Consider the following 22,898-nt stretch of genomic DNA (forward strand, 5'->3'; position numbering starts at 1 on the left):
ACAGACAATAATCTGTCTGTAGAACCACGGGTGGCTCATAAATTGGGCAAATCGTCTGGTTCCGTCACAGCGGATGACTCGCTTGGGGGCTGTACTGGATTAAAGTCTTCAGAGAGTAATTATACCTCTGAACAAGCTATCCAAGGTTCAGTCAAGGATTCTGGACTTTTTACACAGTCAAAAGGTATCCATTCACGCAGCGATGCGTGTGATGGGTTTGATGGTGTCAACATTTCGACTTGGTGGAGTATGCACAATTCCACTCGAGACCTCTGCGGTGTCTGATTCTTGCCAAATGGGATGGGTTGCATCAGACAGTAAAAACAGACTATGGTTCTTACGTTAGAAGTAAAAAGGTCATTGGCCTGGTGGCTGCAGACATCCCATCTGGATAAGGGGAGACCCTTTTGGATATCAGATTGGGGAAATCTGATGACAGATTCTAGTCTCCAGGGTTGGGGAGCAGTGTCAGGAAGGTTGTGTTTTTAGGGGCAATGGACCAAGGAGAAAGTTGCCTGCCAATAAATATATTGGAACTTCGGGCCATATACATGGCACTGATTCAGGCAAAGGACATTCTTCGGGGAAAACCAGTCCAGATCTGCTCGGACAATGCGACGGCAGTAGCGTACCTCAACCATCGGGGAGGAACTTGCAGCCGAAAAGCGATGAAGGAGGTAAGTCACATACTAAAGTGGCCAGAACTTCATCATCCAGCCTTGTCCGCAGTGTTTGTTCCGGGAGTCCTAAACTGGGAAGCGGACTTTCTCATTCGACACGCCATTCAGGCAAGCGAATGGGCTCTACACCCGGAGGTCTACCAGACTCTAGTAGACAAGTGGGGGTTGCCAGAGATAGATCTCATGGTGTCCCGTCTGAACAACAAATTGCTCACTTACGGGTCAAGAACAAAGGATCCCAGGGCGATCTTTGTAGATGCCCTGTCGGTGAGATGGGACTTTTATCTGGCTTATGTTTTTCCTCCAATCACACCAATTACCCAGGGTGGTGAGAAGGATAAAGCAAGGAAAAGGTGCCATGATACTAATAGCTCCGGCTTGGTCCAGAAGTCATTGATCCACAGATCTGCAGAGGATGTCGATAGATGATCCACTTCTGCTCCCTCAACGTCCAGATCTACTGATGTAGGGTCCTTGTTATCACAGACATCTGGATCTACTGTCTTTGACGGCATTGCTCTTGAAACCTCTATCCTAAAGTCAAGAGGATTCTCACAACAGGTAATTCAAACTATGATCAGGGCAAGGAAACCTTCCTCATTTCGCATTTATCACCGAATATGGCAAACCTATATTCATTGGTGCAGTGAACGGAAAATGGACCCTTAGTCATTCAGAGTTTCCAGGGTATTAACATTCCTTCAGGCAGGAATGGAAAAAGGTTTGAAGGTGGCTTCCTTGAGAGTGCAATTGTCTGCATGGATTGTGTAGTTCCAAAAGAAAATTGCCAATTTACAGGATGTGCGTACTTTTTTCCAGGGAATGCTGCACATTCAACCTCCTTTTGTTCCTCCTACAGTGCCTTGGGACTTAAGTCTAGTCCTGAAAGCCCTTCAAGTTTCCCCGTTTGAACCACTTAATAAAGTAGATCTTAAATGGTTGACAGCTAATGTTTCTCTTTCTACTGGCTATGGCTTCAGCTAGAAGAGTATCAGATTTAGGGGCGTTATCATGTCATTCCCCATTTCTGATTTTTTTTTATTTTTTTTTTATCCAGATAAAGCAGTTCTGGGTGTCTTCCGAAGGTGGTGTCTAAATTCCATCTTAATGAAGAAATTGTAGTCCCGGCTTTCCAGGTACCGGGCCTTTCTGCGGGAGGTGCATCGCTGGATGTGGTCCGTGCATTAAGGATCTACGTGGATCGTACCAGTGCCATCAGAAAGACAGATTCTCTCTTCATTCTCTACAGATTTCATAAGAGGATGGCCTGCTGATAAGCAGATGCTGGCAAGATGTCTACGGATGACCTATTTCAGAAGCATATTCTCAAGCTGATATCCCTGTTCTGGCTAATGTTTCTGCTCACTCTACTTGTAAGGTAGGTCCATCATGGGCAGCACAATGTGGTGCTTCAGCAGAGCAGATATGTAAGGCGGTCTTCCATTAACACATTCATTAGACATTATGCCTTGGATACCTTTGCCTCTCATGACGCTGAATTCGGTCAAAGGATTCTCCTGTCCAATCAGGAGCCTCCACCACACTAAATTGCTTTGGGAAAACCCATTGTTATCCCGTGGATAACCTGTGGACCCTGCCAGAGAAATATACGTTACGGTAAGAACTTACCGTTGATAACGGTATTTCTCCTAAGTCCACAGGGATCCGACCCTGACGCACCTGATTTGAGGATGCTTTTACTCACTAACCTCTTCCTTCTTGTACGGAAGGGTGTGCATGTGTGTGTTCTTCTCGCCTGATTTGGGCTCTATATGATGCTCCTGCCTTGTGCTATGGAATACAACTGATGTGCCTGAGCCCAGAGGCGGGGATATATGGACGGACCCGGTGCATGCTGGGAGGCCGGAAAGCTTTGATCGATTTGTGCCAATCCGCGGTCGCTTCATCATATCCCAATGTTATCCTGTGGACTCAGGAGAAATACTGTTATCAACGGTAAGTTCTTACCATAACGTGTATATAGATTTTTTTCCTTTTCTATCTCATAACCTAAAAAGGTGGATTATAAAAAGGGACAGTGGGTTATAGGGGGATATGGGGAAAGGTAAGGGATACAATTATGGAAATATTGAACATAACTCGGGTAAAATAAATAAACACCCGTTAACAGACTGACATCATAAGAGGATTCCTACTAATAATTTTTAAGTATTAGATGATATTAGGTGGAAATAAAAATACCGCTCTTCTCCCCCAAAGCGCATGCACCCGAATAATTGGGCTTGTTTCTCTCCTTTTCTTACATTAATTAGACGGCATCTGTCTACATAGGCCAAGACTGACATTATGCCAGGATTAACACAGTGTAATCCCCAACTAAGGCCCCATGTCTACAACAGTGGTAGACAAACAGTACAGGACTCTTATCAATCCTGAGTGACTGGAGCCTGTGCTCCACTTATGTCGAACTTGGACAGACAGTGTTGTATAGGTTTACAGGAAGTTTTGGGTATTCTGCTAATCAGGTTATAGAGATGGCTGGCCATTGCCCCTAAACACTCCTTTTGGTGCCCCTGATTGGAAGACCTTAGATGCACAAATAGAACATTTCTGGAAAAATCTACAGACCGCCATATAGCTGCTGGTGCTTTGGTGCAAAATATTTAACATTTTTAAATGTGAAATGCAGGCAAGTTCCTTCATCCTGGGAGGATTTCTACATATAGCCCAAAAGTTTTGTACATGGCCACACAGAGGAGCAGTTGGGATTTGAGTTAACTTAAATGCAAGTCTGACTTTTTTCTCTCCCTGACCATTTTGTGAATGGGAAAATGTACCCTCCCCTTATTGATAGTGCTATGCTGATTGCATAGACACTCTTCCCAAGCGCGGTCATTACCCTCCTTCTCTAGGTATGCGCCTTAGCACCATACTAGTAACAAGACCATGACCACTGTGGCACGGAAGACTTTACAGAGAGATCCCCAAGGTCACATCTGACAGCAGCAAATACCTTACTGATATCACCACTGCTGCTTTTTGACTGCAGCCTTTTTTATCTCACTCTCTGGTATACTGTATAATGGTCTGTCAAGTTTCTTTGTGGCGTACTGAACTTCAGTGAAGAGCCATGTGTTGTGGTGTGATGGCATGTTGTATGATCTGATGGGCATAGTATTGACATGTATTGTAGTCTGATGGCATGAGAGGAGAATTGAGGAACACAGTAATGCCATGTGGGTGGTTTGATAGGCATTGGGAGGGAGTATTTGCGCATATAAGGTAGCTACCAGGGTTGAACCCGCCAACCAACCCGGGTAACTGTGTGGTGTAAATGTGACCGAGGTCATCCAGAAAGCATAGGGAGATCCAGATCACAGGCGCTTGTATATTGTCATCTCCAAGCGCCAGCACAGGGGGGACCCAGCAATAACTGGGTCTAGCCTGCGATGTGAACAGAGTTTCAAGCCGCTATGAAAGTGTTCAATCACCCAGGTTGGAACGGTCTTTGTTTTTTGTTTTTTTGTTTGGGGGGGGGGGGGGGGGGGAGAGAAAGTAGGTGCAAAAAGGGGTGTTACAGTGCATGTTTTCCATATCTCCATGCTGGATCACAGGTGTGTTCATGACTGACTGACTGACTGACCTATTTTAATAGATCCACAGGTGGTTCTAATTATTTCACTTGTGTTTCTGTGATGTGACCGAGAGAACGTGCAAAGTTTGTGTCCCGTGGACTGGATTTGACTACTGACTACAGTATTTCTTACGCTGTTCTTGGGGTGTTTTTTTTTGTTTATTTGTTCTGCAGTTCACCAGTAAAAGTCTGGCTTCTCTTCCGTTTTTCCAATTGTTCCCCCACCTATTGATGATTGTTTCAATAAAATTTGTTTGGAAACAACGAAAATAAACTTTCAGTAGGAATGAAGGGCCTAATTCAGAGTTGTACACTAATGCAATTGTGACTTCCTAGGCTACGGAACTGCTAATGTTAGTAAGTGAAGCTGCCACCCACCAGAGCCATCGCAAACCAATTCTCACAACTGCATACACATTCACAGCCAATACGCAACAACGGGGAATATGGACTGCTCGAATAGGTCTATGGCTTGGCGGATTGACTTCCTGTCAATCACCCTGCAAAGCCACCTTTACTCATGTGTAGTGCGATTGCAGTACATGAAGAGTTTGCTGATAATCGCTCAATTGCCAAAACATTGGCATAGCGTATAACTCTGAATTAAGCCATATGTACATTCTGCCAGCTATGAAATTAGGATGACAAGTAAGAGTGAGGGCTGCGCTTGATCACCAGCTAAAATAAGGCCGCTGCGGTGTAAAGTAATGAGAGGGGTCTATCCTGACGAAGCCTGATCACAGACAAAACCAGTCGATCTCAGTAAAGGTGATTCAGTCTGCCGGCAGACTCCTGGACCTTTCTTCATTTGCCAAGGAGAACTTCCCCTGGTTTATTTGGACCAATGCTGCTACTGTGAGTTATTGTTCATTTATGAGAAAGTGAGTTGTCTACCGCTGAACATAAAACTACATCACTTGCATCTGACTTTGTACCGTGGACATTGCTGTGAAGATACAGCGCACATAAGTGTGTTTTACTAATAGCCCATGAGGTATTGGGAAATTGATACCAGATTCCACCATACTAGACCTTAATACATGTTTGGGGATGAGTAAACCGCAAATTTGTGTATCTACCCATTAATTCTGCACCTTTTTTTATGTTTGTGATTGTATCGTCTTGGTATGTCATTTATGTAGTATACCGGTATTAGGCCATTTGAGATTGCATTTTCATTCTGATTTTCTAATTTATTTATTTCAAATAAATACTTTTACATTTATAGAAGTGTTTTTTTCTGATTTTATATGATTTATATGTCTGCAACATTTTCAGTATTACTGATTTAATTCTACTACTCTCTATAGCTAAATGGTAAGCGCAGTGTAGTACACCTATTCTCATGATTAGGATGACACTTTTTAGGGGAAAATGTGTTTAGAAAACTGGCCTTGGCTTTAGCAAAGATCAAAACGCTTCATCCCATTGCATTAGCAGTTTGTGTTTTTTGTTTGTGGCTGGTAAGAGATCTGTGATAGAGACAAATTGTCTTTTCAGGGTTTTTCAAGGCTAGAATGGTTCTAATTAGAGTCTGTGATGAGGATCACTTGATCTCTTTTATTATCAAATTAGATTTACTGCCTGTAATGAGTTCAGACTGTTAGTTACTTGCTGAAGATGTAAAGATACACAGTGCAGTAAATGTGGGTCACAGGAAATGAGTTTTCATAGAGGAAAATAATAATTAGTAGAACATACTGACCGTGCTCCTCTGGAGTGTGAACTAGTAGCCATAAGCGGCATTGTTTCCGGATCTGCAGCCAGTATATTTAATAAGTGTATCATCTGTGAGACTGATGTTCGTGTGTGAAAACATTCTTGTTCATACGATTGTATAAATTAATGTAGCAGTAGAAAACACACACCTATTTTTATATAATTGTTTTCTCATGATAGCTATAGCTTATTACGCTGGTTATTGTAGCAAGTATTGCGTAGTTGTCTTGTAATAGTGTGGAGCGAAAAAATTAGTCTGATGTTCATCTGATCACTACCATCAATGCTAGTTAATGGATTTAAGGGCCGCTCAGCACACATCTCTCCCCCCGCTTAGCACAGCGCGATTGGAGGACGGATATGGGGGGAGGGGGCGCTCATTTCACCCAGCAGTGAAATGAGTGACCTGCTGGATTGTGCCTGCATGCAGGCCAATCTAGCACCGGCGATAGCGACGCGCATCGCTGTTGCCAGCACCATTACACACAGAGCGATGTTCTAAGCAATCTAGTCAGATTGCTTAGAAATGAGCTGAACATCGCTCCGTGTGTACCCCCCTTCAGAGTATCACAATCTGCTTGTGCACATGGATATTTTCTGGCTGCAGTGTAGCAGGCAGAAACCTGGTTTTGTGTGACCATGTGTATCATTGATCCTGTCACTCGATGGACACAGCGTTTGTTTGTTATACGCACTGTGATATCACATATCATGTAGCATAAGATTTGTTTATACATTGATTTTTTTTCTCTCCATTTTCTCCTTAGATCTACATGCACCTACGCTCCTACAGCTGCCCTAATGAGCAGCGACACATTGTACGAATTCTCTTCATTGTCCCAATATACGCCTTTGACTCCTGGCTTAGTCTCCTCTTCTTCACCAATGACCAGTACTATGTGTACTTTGATACAGTCCGGAATTGCTATGAGGGTAAGTGTGTCTGTAATATATTAAACACCCACCCTTAAATCTCACACCCAGGAAGTAGTCTATTAGGTTAGAATTTGGCATTAAATGTTTAAGTTGTTTCCCCAAAGAAAGCACATGCTTATAGTTACATCATATTCTGTAATCTGTGTATATTTTAATGACCCTTTCTCTTCTGCCCCAGAGTTTATCAAGAGGCAAATAAGCTCTGCTTTTCACCACACTCTAGCCCCATCTCAAAGGGGTTTGCTTTGTTTGTTTATTGGATCCAGTGCACTAGGAGAGGCTTCACTAGATAGTCAAATCAACCATAGCGCTTTCTCCTTTCCAAGGCATTATTAGGCTGCCGGTGATGGGAGATAATGCTAGCAGAGTAGTTTGGATTTCACTGGGTCTACCGGTGGTCCAGCTATATAGATAATGATAATAAGATTTTACTCACCGGTAAATCTATTTCTCGTAGTCCGTAGTGGATGCTGGGGACTCCGTAAGGACCATGGGGAATAGACGGGCTCCGCAGGAGACTGGGCACTCTATAAGAAAGATTTGGTACTATCTGGTGTGCACTGGCTCCTCCCTCTATGCCCCTCCTCCAGACCTCAGTTAGGATACTGTGCCCGGAAGAGCTGACACAATAAGGAAGGATTTTGAATCCAGGGTAAGACTCATACCAGCCACACCAATCACACCGTATAACTCGTGATACTATACCCAGTTAACAGTATGAAATATAACAGAGCCTCTCAACAGATGGCTCAACAATAACCCTTTAGTTAGGCAATAACTATATACAAGTATTGCAGACAATCCGCACTTGGGATGGGCGCCCAGCATCAACTACGGACTACGAGAAATAGATTTACCGGTGAGTAAAATCTTATTTTCTCTGACGTCCTAGTGGATGCTGGGGACTCCGTAAGGACCATGGGGATTATACCAAAGCTCCCAAACGGGCGGGAGAGTGCGGATGACTCTGCAGCACCGAATGAGAGAACTCAAGGTCCTCCTCAGCCAGGGTATCAAATTTGTAGAATTTAGCAAACGTGTTTGCCCCTGACCAAGTTGCAGCTCGGCAAAGTTGTAAAGCCGAGACCCCTCGGGCAGCCGCCCAAGATGAGCCCACTTTCCTCGTGGAATGGGCTTTCACTGATTTAGGATGCGGCAATCCAGCCGCAGAATGCGCCAGCTGAATTGTGCTACAAATCCAGCGAGCAATAGTCTGCTTAGAAGCAGGAGCACCTATCTTGTTGGGTGCATACAGGACAAAAAGCGAGTCAGTCTTCCTGACTCCAGCCGTCCTGGAAACATAAAGTTTCAAGGCCCTGACTACATCCAGTAACTTGTAATCCTCCAAGTCCCTAGTAGCCGCAGGCACCACAATAGGTTGGTTCAAGTGAAAAGCAGATACCACCTTAGGGAGAAACTGGGGACGCGTCCTCAATTCTGCCCTATCCATATGGAAAATCAGATAAGGGCTTTTACAAGACAAAGCCGCCAATTCTGACACACGCCTGGCCGAAGCCAAGGCCAATAACATGACCACTTTCCACGTGAGATATTTCAGATCCACAGTTTTAAGTGGTTCAAACCAATGTGATTTTAGGAAACTCAACACCACATTGAGATCCCAAGGTGCCACGGGAGGCACAAAAGGGGGCTGAATATGAAGCACTCCCTTTACAAAAGTCTGAACTTCAGGCAGTGAAGCCAGTTCTTTCTTGAAGAAAATCGACAGGGCCGAAATCTGGAACTTAATGGAACCCAATTTTAGGCCCATAGTCACTCCCGACTGTAGGAAGTGCAGAAACCGACCCAGCTGAAATTCCTCTGTTGGGGCCTTCCTGGCCTCACACCACGCAACATATTTTCGCCAAATACGGTGATAATGGTTTGCGGTTACTTCTTTCCTGGCTTTTATCAGCGTAGGAATGACTTCCTCCGGAATGCCCTTTTCCTTTAGGATCCGGAATTCAACCGCCCTGCCTTCAAACGCAGCCACGGTAAGTCTTGGAACAGACAGGGCCCCTGCTGTAGCAGATCCTGTCTGAGCGGTAGAGGCCATGGGTCCTCTGATATCATTTCTTGAAGTTCTGGGTACCAAGCCCTTCTTGGCCAATCCGGAACCACGAGTATCGTTCTTACTCCTCGCCTTCTTATTATTCTCAGTACCTTTGGTATGAGAGGCAGAGGAGGGAACACATAAACCGACTGGTACACCCACGGTGTCACTAGAGCGTCCACAGCTATCGCCTGAGGGTCCCTTGACCTGGCGCAATATCTCTTTAGCTTTTTGTTGAGGAGGGACGCCATCATGTCCACCTGTGGCCTTTCCCAACGGTTTACCAACAGTAGGAAGACTTCTGGATGAAGTCCCCACTCTCCCGGGTGTAGGTCGTGTCTGCTGAGGAAGTCTGCTTCCCAGTTGTCCACTCCCGGAATGAACACTGCTGACAGTGCTAAGACGTGATTTTCCGCCCATCGGAGAATCCTTGTGGCTTCTGCCATCGCCATCCTGCTTCTTGTGCCGCCCTGTCGGTTCACATGGGCGACTGCCGTGATGTTGTCTGACTGGTTCAGTACCGGCTGGTTTTGAAGCAGGGGTTTTGCCTGACTTAGGGCATTGTAAATGGCCCTCAGTTCCAGAATATTTATGTGCAGGGAAGTCTCCTGACTTGACCATAGTCCTTGGAATTCCCTGTGTGACTGCTCCCCAGCCTCGAAGGCTGGCATCCGTGGTCACCAGGACCCAGTCCTGTATGCCGAAACTGCGGCCCTCTAGAAGATGAGCACTCTGCAGCCACCACAGTAGAGACACCCTGGTCTTTGGAGACATGGTTATCAGTTGATGCATCTGAAGATGCGATCCCGACCACTTGTCCAAGAGGTCCCACTGGAAGGTCCTCGCATGGAACCTGCCGAATGGAATTGCTTCGTATGAAGCCACCATTTTTCCCAGGACTCGTGTGCAGTGATGCACCAATACCCGTTTCGGTTTTAGGAGGTCTCTGACTAGAGATGACAGCTCCTTGGCTTTCTCCTGCGGGAGAAACACTTTTTTCAGTTCTGTGTCCAAAATCATCCCCAGGAACAGTAAGCGAGTGGAAGGAACCAGTTGTGACTTTGGAATGTTTAGAATCCAGCCATGCTGTTGTAGCACTTCCCGAGATAGTGCTACTCCGAACAGTAACTGCTCCCTGGACCTCGCCTTTATAAGGAGATCGTCCAAGTACGGGATAATTAAAACTCCCTTTTTTCGAAGGAGTATCATCATTTCTGCCATTACTTTGGTAAACACCCTCGGTGCCGTGGACAGTCCAAACGGTAGTGTCTGGAATTGGTAATGGCAATCCTGTACCACAATTCTGAGGTACTCCTGGTGAGGAAGGTAAATGGGGACATGCAGGTAAGCATCCTTGATGTCCAGGGATACCATGTAATCCCCCTCGTCCAGGCTTGCAATAACCGCCCTGAGCGATTCCATCTTGAACTTGAATTTTGTTATGTAAGTGTTCAAGGATTTCAAATTTAAAATGGGTCTCACCGAACCGTCCGGTTTCGGTACCACAAACAGTGTGGAATAGTAGCCCCGGCCTTGTTGAAGTAGGGGTACCTTGACGATCACCTGCTGGGAATACAGCTTGTGAATGGCCTCTAGCACAGCCTCCCTGCCCGAGGGAGTCGTCGGTAAGGCCGATTTGAGGAAACGGCGGGGGGGGAGGCGCCTCGAATTCCAGCTTGTACCCCTGAGATACTTCTTGAGGGATCCACCCGTGAGCGAGCCCACTGATCGCTGAAATTCTTGAGGCGGCCCCCCACCGTACCTGGCTCCGCCTGTGGAGCCCCACCGTCATGCGGCGGATTTGGAAGAAGCGGGGGAGGACTTTTGGTCCTGGGAACCTGCTGTGTGTTGCAGCTTTTTTCCCCCTTCCTCTGCCTCTAGACAGAAAGGACCCGCCTTTTCCCCGCCATTTTTTCTGGGGTCGAAAGGACTGTACTTGGTAATACGGTGCTTTCTTAGGCTGTGAGGGGACATGGGGCAAAAATGCAGACTTCCCAGCTGTTGCTTTGGAAACAAGGTCTGAGAGACCGTCCCCGAATAACTCCTCACCCTTATAAGGCAAAACTTCCATGTGCCTTTTAGAATCTGCATCTCCTGTCCACTGCCGAGTTCATAAGCCTCTCCTAGCAGAAATGGACAATGCACTTATTCTAGATGCCAGCCGGCAGATCTCCCTCTGTGCATCTCTCATGTATAAGACTGAGTCTTTTATATGCTCTATGGTTAGCAATATAGTGTCTCTGTCTAGGGTGTCAATATTTTCCGACAGGGAATCTGACCAAGCAGCAGCAGCACTGCACATCCAGGCTGAAGCAATAGCTGCTTTCAGTATAAGACCAGTGTGTGTGTATATAGACTTTAGGATAGCCTCCTGCTTTCTATCAGCAGGTTCCTTTAGGGCGGCCGTATCCGGAGACGGTAGTGCCACCTTTTTAGACAAACGTGTGAGCGCTTTATCCACCCTAGGGGGAGTTTCCCAACGTGACCTATCCTCTGGCGAGAAAGGGAACGCCATTAGTAATTTTTTTGAAATCACCAATTTTTTATCGGGGAAAGCCCACGCTTCTTCACACACATCATTCAATTCCTCAGATGGGGGAAAAAGTATTGGTAGTTTTTTCTCCCCAAACATAATACCGTTTTTTGAGGTACCTGGGTTTATATCAGAAAGGTGTAATACCTCTTTCATTGCCTCAATCATGCCACAAATGGCCCTAGTGGACATTAAATTTGACTCATCGTCGTCGACACTTGCATCAGTATCCGTGTCGACATCTGTGTCTGCCATCTGAGGTAGTGGTCGTTTCAGGGCCCCTGACGGCCTTTGAATCGTCTGGGCAGGCACGAGCTGAGAAGCCGGCTGTCCCACATTTGGCATGTCGTCAATTTTTTTATGTAAGGAGTCGACACTTGCACGTAATTCCTTCCATAAGTCCATCCACTCAGGTGTCTGCCCCGCAGGGGGTGACAACACATTTATAGGCATCTGCTCCGCCTCCACATAAGTCTCCTCATCAAACATGTCGACACAGCCGTACCGACACACCGCACACACACAGGGAATGCTCTTAAAGGAGACAGGACCCCACAAAAGCCCTTTGGGGAGACAGAGAGAGAGTATGCCAGCACACACCAGAGCGCTATAATAATGCAGGGACTAACTGAATTATGACCCTTTATAGCTGCTTTTGTATTAAACTGCGCCCAAATTTAGTGCCCCCCTCTCTTTTTTACCCTTTCTGTAGTGTAGACTGCAGGGGAGAGTCAGGGAGCTTCCTTCCAGCGGAACTGTGAGGGAATAATGGCGCCAGTGTGCTGAGGGAGATGGCTCCGCCCCTTTTTCGGCGGACTTTTCTCCCGCTTTTTTTCTGTATTCTGGCAGGGGTAATTACCACATATATAGCCTCTGGGGCTATATATTGTGGTTATTTTGCCAGCCAAGGTGATATTATTGCTGCTCGGGGCGCCCCCCCCCCCCCCCCCAGCGCCCTGCACCCCTCAGTGACCGGAGTGTGACGTGTGTATGAGGAGCAATGGCGCACAGCTGCAGTGCTGTGCGCTACCTTGGTGAAGACTGAAGTCTTCTGCCGCCGATTTTCCGGACCATCTTCATGCTTCTGGCTCTGTAAGGGGGACGGCGGCACGGCTCCGGGAACGAACACCAAGGACGGGTCCTGCGGTCGATCCCTCTGGAGCTAATGGTGTCCAGTAGCCTAAGAAGCCCAAGCTAGCTGCAAGCAGGTAGGTTCGCTTCTTCTCCCCTTAGTCCCTCGATGCAGTGAGCCTGTTGCCAGCAGGTCTCACTGTAAAATAAAAAACCTAATTTAAACTTTCTTTCTAGAAGCTCAGGAGAGCTCCTAGTGTGCAACCAGCTCGGGCCGGGCACAGAAATCTAACTGAGGTCTGGAGGAGGGGCATAGAGGGAGGAGCCAGTGCACACCAGATAGTACCAAATCTTTCTTATAGAGTGCCCAGTCTCCTGCGGAGCCCGTCTATTCCCCATGGTCCTTACGGAGTCCCCAGCATCCACTAGGACTATTTTTTTCAACAACAAAAAGGGTAGGGTACAAAAAGAAAGAGGGGGGGGGGATTAATAAGCATTTATAAACAATTAGGAGGGAGGGAAATATCTATGATAACAGATTCACTTTGCATCAAATTAGAACATGGCATCTGCATATAAATACACAAGCATATACGAGCACAGAGAGATCGGAGTATTTATGGACTAAGGCCAGGGGGATCATTCGGTTCGTTTAAAGGGAACAGGCTGGGGTTAGGACTAGAAATAGTCGGTAAGGATTAGGACCGGACTCTACTTGATTCATATTCCCGCCATAATGACCAATCTGGTAGTTTCCCAGGAGGATGAAGTGACATTGCCACAAACTGTGTTTCCATCTCACAATGGAAATCAATTTTTTGAATAACCTTCGAAATATGAGGCAATGTAGCCTGTTTCCAGTTTTGCGCCAGAGCTGCTCTTGCCGCTATAAGAATGTGACCCAATACATATTTGTGTCGGGAGGATAGGGTATTCGGCATCAAATGAAGCAACGCCATACTAGGGGAAGGGCTTAGGGACATATGAAGGACATTATTAATTAAGTCAAATACAGCCGCCCAGAAGGGGGGCCAGTAAGGGACAAGTCCAAAAAATGTGAAAAATATCACCTACCTCCCCTCAATGCCGCCAACAGAATTTTGAACATGAGGGCCAAAACACATGGAGTCTATCTGGGGTGAGATAAAGTCTGTTCAGCAACTTTGTGTGCATCTCAGTGTGGTTAAGACACTTAGACATAGTGTGTGTAGATAAATAGATGGTACTCCACTGGGAATCGGACAATCCGAAGCCCAAATCCCTCTCCCACTTAATCTGCGCTTTGACTTTAGGGTTGGGCAATAGGGCCACGAGAACGTTGTACCAAAAGGATATGTCTCCCTTAGAGTCTGTCACATTCAGTCTAGCGTAAACCCGGTGAGTGTATGGATGAACATCTCTGGTAGCAATAGGAAGCGAGCTCCACCAATGACTAATTTGGTAATAGCTCAGTCGTGAGGAATCAGGTAAGGAAAATTTAGATTGCAGGACAGGGAAAGGAAGCATTACTGAACCGTCTAATAAATCACTCAGTGTAGCGATGCCACATAAATGCCATCGAGAGATATTCAAATTTGGGATTAGTTTCATCAGGGCACAGAGAGAAATAGATGTAAAGGTAGGTGGTGTAGCAGTCCGTTTCGCCACTAATTTGTCCCATGTTTGCAGTGAGGTACGAGTAGAGGGAAGTGTTGATAGAGAAGGTGGGCGAAGGCTCTTAGGGGTATGTAGGATGTCCCCCAACGGGTAAGCCGTACAGGCTTGTCTTTCCAGATTAGCCCATCCCAGGTTTAATCCAACTGCCCCAAACATCCTTACATGTGCTAATGTACATGCCTCATGGTAAAGTACAAGATCTGGCATCGCCAGTCCTCCCAAAGCCTTGGGTAGGACCATTCGAGTGCGTGCTATTTTAGGGGCCCGGGCTGCCCATATATACTTTACCATAATGGCCGTAAATTTGTCAAGGTATCGGTTGGGAAAAGAGTAAGGTATCGTTCGGAAAAGATACATCAACCTGGGAAGGAGGGACATTTTGAACGCAGCTAAGCGTCCAAGCCAAGAGATATCATAAAGCGCCCAGGATCTGGTTAAAAGTGTGAGTGAGATAAGGAGGGGTTTGAGATTTTCCTCCAGTACCGTTTCTATTTTAGGGGATATAGAAACACCTAAGTAGGTAAGGGACGAAGTTTGCCAGTTATAGGGATATTTTGATTGAAGGGTGGCAAGAGAATCAGAGAGGTTAATTGGCAGAGCATCCGTTTTTGCAGTATTGAGCTTATAATAAGAGGCTCTACTATAATCATCTAGCAAAGAATGTAAGTGGGGTAGGGATTCTATGGGATTCGTGACAAATAGCAAAACATCATCAGCAAAAAGACACAGTTTATGCGACTGGGGCCCAAGGGAAACACCAGGGAACAGGGGGCTGAGGCGGATTTTCGCTGCCAAAGGTTCTATAGCGAGCGCAAATATTAGCGGGGACAGGGGGCAGCCCTGTCTCGTGCCGTTAGTAATGGGAAATACATCTGATAAGAAGCCATTGCTAAACACCCGAGCCGAGGGGCAATGGTATAATGCAAGCATGCCGGAGAGAATACGCCCGCTGAAGCCAAATTTAGATAGGACAGATTTCATATATGGCCACCCCAACCGATCAAATGCCTTCTCCGCATCCAGGGATAGCAGGAGAAGACCCCGATCAGACGGCAAAGAGTCAAGAAGATTAAAGACTCTGCGGGTGTTATCCGACGCCTGCCTTCCCGGTACAAACCCCACTTGGTCCTGGTGAATCAAGGTAGGTAAGAAGAGTTTAACTCGGGTGGCAATAAGCTTGGCAAATAATTTAATGTCACCATTCAATAACGCTATGGGGCGGTAATTCTGGCATGAAGAGAGGTCCTTCCCTGGTTTAGGTAACATCACCACCTGTGCCTCCAGCATCTCCTTGGGGGGGAACCCGTCTCAGTTATGTCATTAAAAACGTTGGTCAATGTAGGTGTTAGAAGTCCCTGATACATTTTATAAAAATCGTTTATGAAACCGTCCGGTCCCGGAGCCTTACCTGAGGGCAGCGACCGTATTGCCTCCACAACTTCCTCCAAGGCCCAGGGAGCATTCAAAAGCTCTACCTGGGCCTCCGACAAAGAAGGGAGGTGCAAGGAACTTAAAAAACTATCAATGGACGATGCTGTAGGTTGTTGGGTGGTAGGGTCCGACGAGAGATTATACAGTCGGGCATAATAATGGGCAAATTGATTTGAGATATCCAGGGGATTGGATACTTTTAAACCGGAGGGGGACATCAGGAATTTAATTTTATTCCGAGCTTGTTGGGATCGTAATCTTCGGGCCAGTAATCTGCCCGGTCTATTACCCGCTATATAAAATCTCTTGCGCAATCTATTCAAAGCTTGTTGTGTTCGGGCCATTAAGAGTTTCTGCAATTGGCCCCGTACAACGGCAAGCTCCTTTCTAACAGACAGAGACGGGGTTTGTTTGTTTTGGTCTTCCAAACATTTTAATTTAGCTTCCAAATCGCTTTGCAATTGAGCTGATTGACGCTTTAGTAATGCCCCAGCTTGGATAGCCGCTCCCCGAACTACAGCTTTTAAGGCACACCAGTGATTACATGTGGACGTGTCAGAGGGGGCATTGGACAGTAAATAGCCTGATATGCTATCCTCAATCATCTTTTTGGATACATGGTTGGAGAGCAGGTGGGGGGATAGTCGCCACGGGTGGGGGGGTAGGAACTGTCTATCAAGATCCCACCGGCAAAATATCGGGGCATGGTCTGACCATGTTATGGGAAGGATGTCCACTGAGCGGATGTGCTGCAGAGTCCATTTGTCACAGAAAGTGATATCAATGCGTGAGTATGAGTTATGTACCGGTGAATAAAAGGTGTAATCCCTTGCTGAAGGATTCTGGACTCTCCATATGGCGTACAAATCAAATTCGTTCACTAACGTCCTAAACCCAGTGGAAGCTGGAGAGGGGGGGGGCGAGCGCAATGGAACACCTCTCGGAGATCTATCTAAGGTTGGATCTAAGACTAGGTTAAAGTCTCCCAGAACCATCAAGGAACCTTAACGAATTGCTTGAATTTTGGTGAATAATTTGCGCAAAAAGGGAAGTTGGTTGGCATTAGGGGCATATACCGATACTATCGTCACCAGTTTATCAGCTAACAGGCCTTGCACAATCAGGTATCTGCCATTTTTATCAGACGCTTGTGCTTGCAACACAAAGGGTGTCTTTGCACCGATTAGAATCGCCACCCCATTACGCTTAAACGGGCCATTTGCAAAAAAACGCTGGGGATATCTTTGGTCGCCAAAGACCGGGGGTTTCAAAGATGAGAAGTGGGTCTCTTGTACCGCAGCAATATCCACCTTCTGTTTAAAAAAGTATGTAAGGGCCAATCTCCTCTTATTAGGGGAGTTTAACCCCTTAACATTTAATGACAGAATCCGAACCATGGTTTAGATAAATGAAATGCATGTCAGCAGTCTCCACCAATCGTACAGTGAACCACCGGCCTAACACATTACCAAATAGTAGATGTTTCCCAGAAAAAAATAACGGACAGAAAAGAAACAGGGGAAGAAAGGTATATGGGTATAAACTAAAATTGGGCATAGATAAAAGGGGAATAAACCAAGAAGGCCCTGTATATCGGGCCTGCATAGCTACTGCAAGGGGAAGAACAGGTGCAGTAGAATAACAAGAGGAAGGGGGTGATGTGGCCTGACGCCACCACTCATGCCACTCATTTATATACTATTAAAATAATTCAGATTTATCACATTCGGGACAGCTAATCAACCGAGGCGCTTAGGATTTATAAGTAACATAACCTAAATAGCAATTAAACAAAACATTTAGGCAGAGAGAGAACGTAAAAACTCAACACATAAATCACAGTGACATATCAAAAATTACTGTGTGCACGATTGGGTCGTCATATAACTCATAGTCCCAGGGGATAGTCCCAATCGCAAGGTATAGTCCTGAACAGGAAACAACCAACAACCCGGTGTAATCAAGATATTTTAGCCAACAGAAGGGATCAAGAGATTCAATGAGCAGACCACTCGGCTCGTATTCCAGGGCGACTGCCAAGGCCCTGGGGCTGTTTAACGGAGATGTCCCAGTCCGACAGTAGCTTGATTCCGGCATCCAGAGAGGAAACGACATACGAGGATCCGTCGCTAGTGATGATCAGCTTCACCGGAAAACCCCATCTGTAGGGTATGTCGTTAGCACGGAGTGCTGTCGTTATCGGAGCCAGGTTCCTTCTTTTCGCCATTGTTACAGCTGAGAAGTCTTGGAAGATTTGGAGTCCTCCCAGAACATCAGAATCTCCTACATTCCTTGCCGCTTTGAGAATCTTTTCTTTGGTAGAAAAGAAGTGGATACGTAGTAGAGTGTCTCTGGGAAGATCGTTAGAGACCGTACGCGGGCGAGGCAAGCGGTGTATACGGTCGATAAGTAAATCACGAGTGTCGGCGTCCGGCAACAGCTTGCGAAAAACGGTCATGGTGTAGCCTTCCAATTCCGAGTTAGTCACCGAGTCCGGAATGCCTCTTATTTTAACGTTGTTCCGGCGGGAACGGTCCTCCATATCCGCCATTTTATCTCGTAGCGCGTCCAGATCGGCCCTCTGCTGGTCATGTGCGGTGATGAGATCGTTGTGGGACGACACAAGTTCCTCCATCTTATGCTCCAAATGATCTGTACGGTTTCCAACCTCAGTTAAGTCTGTCTTGACTTCTCTAATAGCCGCTGTAAGATCGGTAGTTAAATCAGATTTAAATGCCACCAGAATCTGACATAGAGATTTCACCGTCAGGGGCGCCTCAGAGTCCACATCTATGCCAGCAATCGACATGGTGCCCAGTGAATTACTTGATTTCAGTGGGGTCGAGGCAGTAGCTGGGCGTTCTCCCCGCGAGGAAGATGAGGTCGAAGGTGATTTCTGCTTAGGAAAAGACACTTTAGATGGCAGTGCTCTTTTTACCTTTTTAGGGGCCATGATAGAGGAGCACAGAGGTAGTTGTAAAGGACCAGGACAGGCGTAGCGGTAGGTTACTTTATTCACAGAGATGCGGGACACGGAGGACCGTCAGGTGTTAGACACATTAAGCATGAGTGGTGGAGGAGGGCAAGAGAGGGTCACATCAGAGATTCACTGCAGCATCCCACCAAGCTGCCTGTAGCAGAGCCAGGGTGCAGCAGATGGTGATAAAGGTGCACTCACCCAGCCCCTGAGCCCAGGGGTGTTGAGGGTGCAGATGATAGTAAATACCAGCTCCAGGGTCAGCAGGGATTTTCCAAGATGGCCGCCACGGCCTCCAAGTGCTAAATCTGCTGCTTTAGAAGCTCGCTGTGTGGACTTATGCAAGGCAGTTATTCCACCTCCAGCTCCGTGCCCAGGGGTCCAGGCGTGTTTGCAGGTACTGCAGGCAGTCTGGGAGGCGTCCGCGGCCGTTCTCCTCCGGTGCGCGACTCGCGCGGCCTCCGGAGCTCGAATCCCGGGTGCGGCGCGCACTCGAGCCCCCGGCTTCCGGACCCGGCTAGGCCGCAACCTGCAGAGACGTGCAGAGACGTCTCCCGGCTCCGTGGCTTCTCAAGTCAGGTACAGGGGGGCCCTAGGGGGGAGAATATGAAGCTGTGGTGGCTCAGTAAGGGGTTAGGGCAGGAATAAAGCCCGTAATTAATTAGCTGAGGTGGGAGCCCAGTGCAAGAGCTTCCAGACACCTCACAGGCCACGCCCCCTCTCAGTATGATGCTGACTTTGCTACATGTTTGTCAGTTTGTTTTGCAGATCCTCAGTGCTGGTGCACGAGTAGGATCGAATGGATATAATTTTAAAGAAAAAAGGTTAAAGTGATACAGTCTAAAAATTGTGTAGTACACTGTGGAAGTGCTGATTATTTATCATGTATTAAAGCGGCATTGGTGACGACACTCATACCATGTTTTGAAGCTGTATTATCCTTTTATGATCTGGTTCGGGATGGCTTGTATGCATAATGTTTTAGCTCAGCAGGCAAGGCGGATGCAGGTACAAGTGTATCCACCTTGGGCTATATTTACACAAGCTTTATCCAGTAAGTTAGATGGATAATCCCCCAAAATCCTGTACCAGGAATAGGGTTACGTACAGCAGCAGCTTCTCAGAACCAGTGGTAAGTAAACCTTCACCCTCGCAGGCTACACATTCTTTAGATTCATCAGAAGATGAAAGCCCAATTATTCTACTTCATCATATGAAAAAGAGGTAGGTCTCAGCTCTCGAATATAGCTAAGCTAATTGAAAGCAATGAAGCCCTATTATCCTTAGAGGATACAGCATAGCCTGTGTTAAAAACCAAGGCACCTGTGTTTAAACATCCCAATACTTGAGTTCCAAGATCAGCTGACGGAAATCATGGCAGAGGTTTGGACTACGCCCAATAAAAAGTTAGGATTCCTATGATCTGCTTCCAGCTGGGGATTGTTTTAAAAAAAAGGAGATGGCTCCTAAAGTAGATAAGGAGAATCTACAATAGCTTTGCTTTCAATTTTCCTGTCTAGGGCAGTCATGAGGCCAAGCCTTGGCTTCGGCTTAAATGGCAAAGGCAGTGGTTGCCTGGGCTGATGCAATGGAAAGAGGTTTTTTAGTAGAGCAAGAATCTCATATGGCTCATATACAAAAACTGCAATGTTCCTGGAAGCATTGGATATGGGCAAAATATTTACTCCAGGGCATCAGCCCTAACTAGACCTGCTTATAGAGCAGTTTAGCTGGGTAAGTGGAAGATCTACAGCCACACCACACTGAATATGCCCAATGTCACCAGATCTTGGAAGCTATGCAGTGGGGGGCCTGGTGAGAAGCATCTGCGAATACCAGGTGCTGTAGGTGGAATCATTGTCTTGTTCTGAAAATATTCATTTTTGGTAAGTATTGACAGATATTCTGGAGTCAGGAGCAGACTCCAAGAAAGTCAGGTTCCTTCCACATACAGTTCACGTGTTAGTATTACACTATCAGTAGAAGCCTGTCATAGGCTGAATCCCACGTCAGTGTGATTTGAGACTAGGAAACCATTGAGCTACCAGAAGATCTACAGTGTGGGCCTGTTTAGTACTCTGATGGCTATCAGGGAATACCAGGTGCTGTAGAAAAATTAAACCGTCAGCTGATGGTGTGGGTTCTGCCTCGGAGACCCCAGGTTGGGGGGCTGACTTCCTCAGGTCACACAGACCTGGCATGGTATCTCTAGTTATGTTTTCGCCTTCAAGACAGCCTATCTCGGCTATAGACGAAGGCCTGGCTTTGCAAGAAGCAGGTCATAAATTTGCTTCGGTCAGGAATAGTCATTCCAGTTCTTCTGGCAAATAAGGACAAGGATTTACTTTAACCTGGCTTAGTCGGAAGCCAAAGGAGTCATTTCGACTCATACTCAATCCGAAAAATGCTGAGCAAATACATTTGGAAACATGGAATCATACGTTCCTTATGTGTGGCATGGAGCCAGGGGTTTATGGATCCCTGGAGAAACAGTAGTCTTACATACAGGTTCCTATACCATTGTCCATCAGTGATATCCAAGGTTCTGTTATACTCCAGGAAAGTATTTTTTAGTTTATGCTTTACCCTTTGGGTTAGCTACAGTCCCCAGAGTATTTACCAGAAATATGGGGGTAACATCACCTTATCTCCGCCAGCAGGGGTTAAGGTTTTTCCCATACCTAGGATATTTTAATCCTGGCACAGTCACAGAGATTGTTCTTTGTCATCGGCAACAGCAATAACGAGTTTGCAGGGGCAAGTGACTCATAAATTAGGGAACATCGTCTCCAGGTTTGTCACATCGGATGACCCACTTGGGGGCTGTACTGGATCACGTCTGCAGAGAGTAATTTTTTACCTTGCAACAATAAATCCAGGGTTCACTATAGGATTCAAGAATCGCCCTACAGTCAAACGGTATCCATTCACGCAGCAATGCGGGGATGGGTTTGATGGTATCTGCATCGACAGGAGGAAGTATGCACAATTCCACTCTAGGTCTCTGCAGCGTCTGAATCTTACCTAGTAGAATCTACAACCATACCACACTGGATATGCCCAGACTTCATTGGATTAAGGAAGATTCAGCAGTGTGGGCCTGGTTGGTACCTGGAGAGACAAACTGGGAATACAAGGTGTGGTAAGTATTAATGGATTGCATCAGATAATAAAGACCGATTATGTTACTTACGATAAAAGTAAGACGTTCAATAGCCTGGTGGCTACAGACATCCCAGCGGGACAAAGGAAAATCCTTTTAATATCAGATTGGAGATTCTGACACTAGGATTAGTGTCAGGGAGATTGTGTTCCCAAAGTGCTGTCTACCAATAAACCTCGGGACATACCTGAAACCTCAGGCCATATGCAGGACACCGGTGTAGGCACGGGACATTCTTTATGTAAAAACCAGTCCAGTTCCGCTTGGACAATGCAACTGCAGTAGGGTACCTCAACATCAGGGAGGAACTCTCAGCCGAAAAGGGGATGAAGAAGGTAAGTCACATACCTAAGAGGTAGAATTTCATCATCCAACCTTGTCCGCCCTTCCCAGTCTGAGAATCATAGATGAGGAAATGGACTTTTTCAAGTCGATACACCATTCAGAGGACTGAATGGGCTCTACACCCAGAGATCTTCCGAACTCTAGAAAACAAGAGGTGCGTGCTAGAGATGTATCTCAGAACGTCTTGGTTGAACAACAAAGTTCTCACATATGGGTCAAGAACAAAGGATCCCGGGGCGATCGTTGTGGATGCCTTATCGGTGAGACAGGACCTTCATGTGGTGGATGGGTTTTCCTGTAATTACCCTATCACCCAGGGTGGTGGGAAAGTTTAAACAGGAAGACCAGCAGAGAATGGCGATGGATGCTCTACTTCTGCTCCCTCAACGTTCAGACCTATTAAGGCAGGGTCCTGGTTATCACAGCCGTGGGTCGACTGTCTTTGACAGCGTGGCCATTGAAACCTCTATCCTCAGGTTATGAGGATACTTTCAAACAGTTTCAGAGCAAGGAAACCTTCCTTAGCTCGCATTTCTCACCAAATATGGCAAGCCTATATTCATTGGTGCAGTGAAAGAAAATCTACAGCCACACCACACTGGATATGCCCAATCTCACCAGATCTGGGAAGCTATGCAGTATTGGGCCTGGTGAGTAACTGAATGGGAAACATCTGCAAACACCAGGTGCTGTAGGTGAATGGGACCCTAAATTTTTTTCAGAGTTTCCAGGGTCTTAG

General features: G+C 46.4%; 1 protein-coding gene across 3 annotated transcripts in view; it reads left to right on the forward strand.

Moving 5' to 3' along the window:
- The window catches only part of TMEM184B (transmembrane protein 184B), a 326,752-nt gene that overhangs the window by 115,959 nt on the left and 187,895 nt on the right, over positions 1-22,898 (forward strand). For all 3 annotated transcript variants that reach the window (XM_063940547.1, XM_063940549.1, XM_063940548.1), the window contains exon 4: positions 6,762-6,927. In XM_063940547.1, coding sequence (XP_063796617.1) covers positions 6,762-6,927 — 166 coding nt within the window. The remainder of the gene's footprint in view (positions 1-6,761; positions 6,928-22,898) is intronic.

This window comes from Pseudophryne corroboree, chromosome 9 (genome assembly GCF_028390025.1).
Source record: "Pseudophryne corroboree isolate aPseCor3 chromosome 9, aPseCor3.hap2, whole genome shotgun sequence".
In the NCBI taxonomy this organism is placed as follows: Eukaryota; Metazoa; Chordata; class Amphibia; order Anura; family Myobatrachidae; genus Pseudophryne; species Pseudophryne corroboree.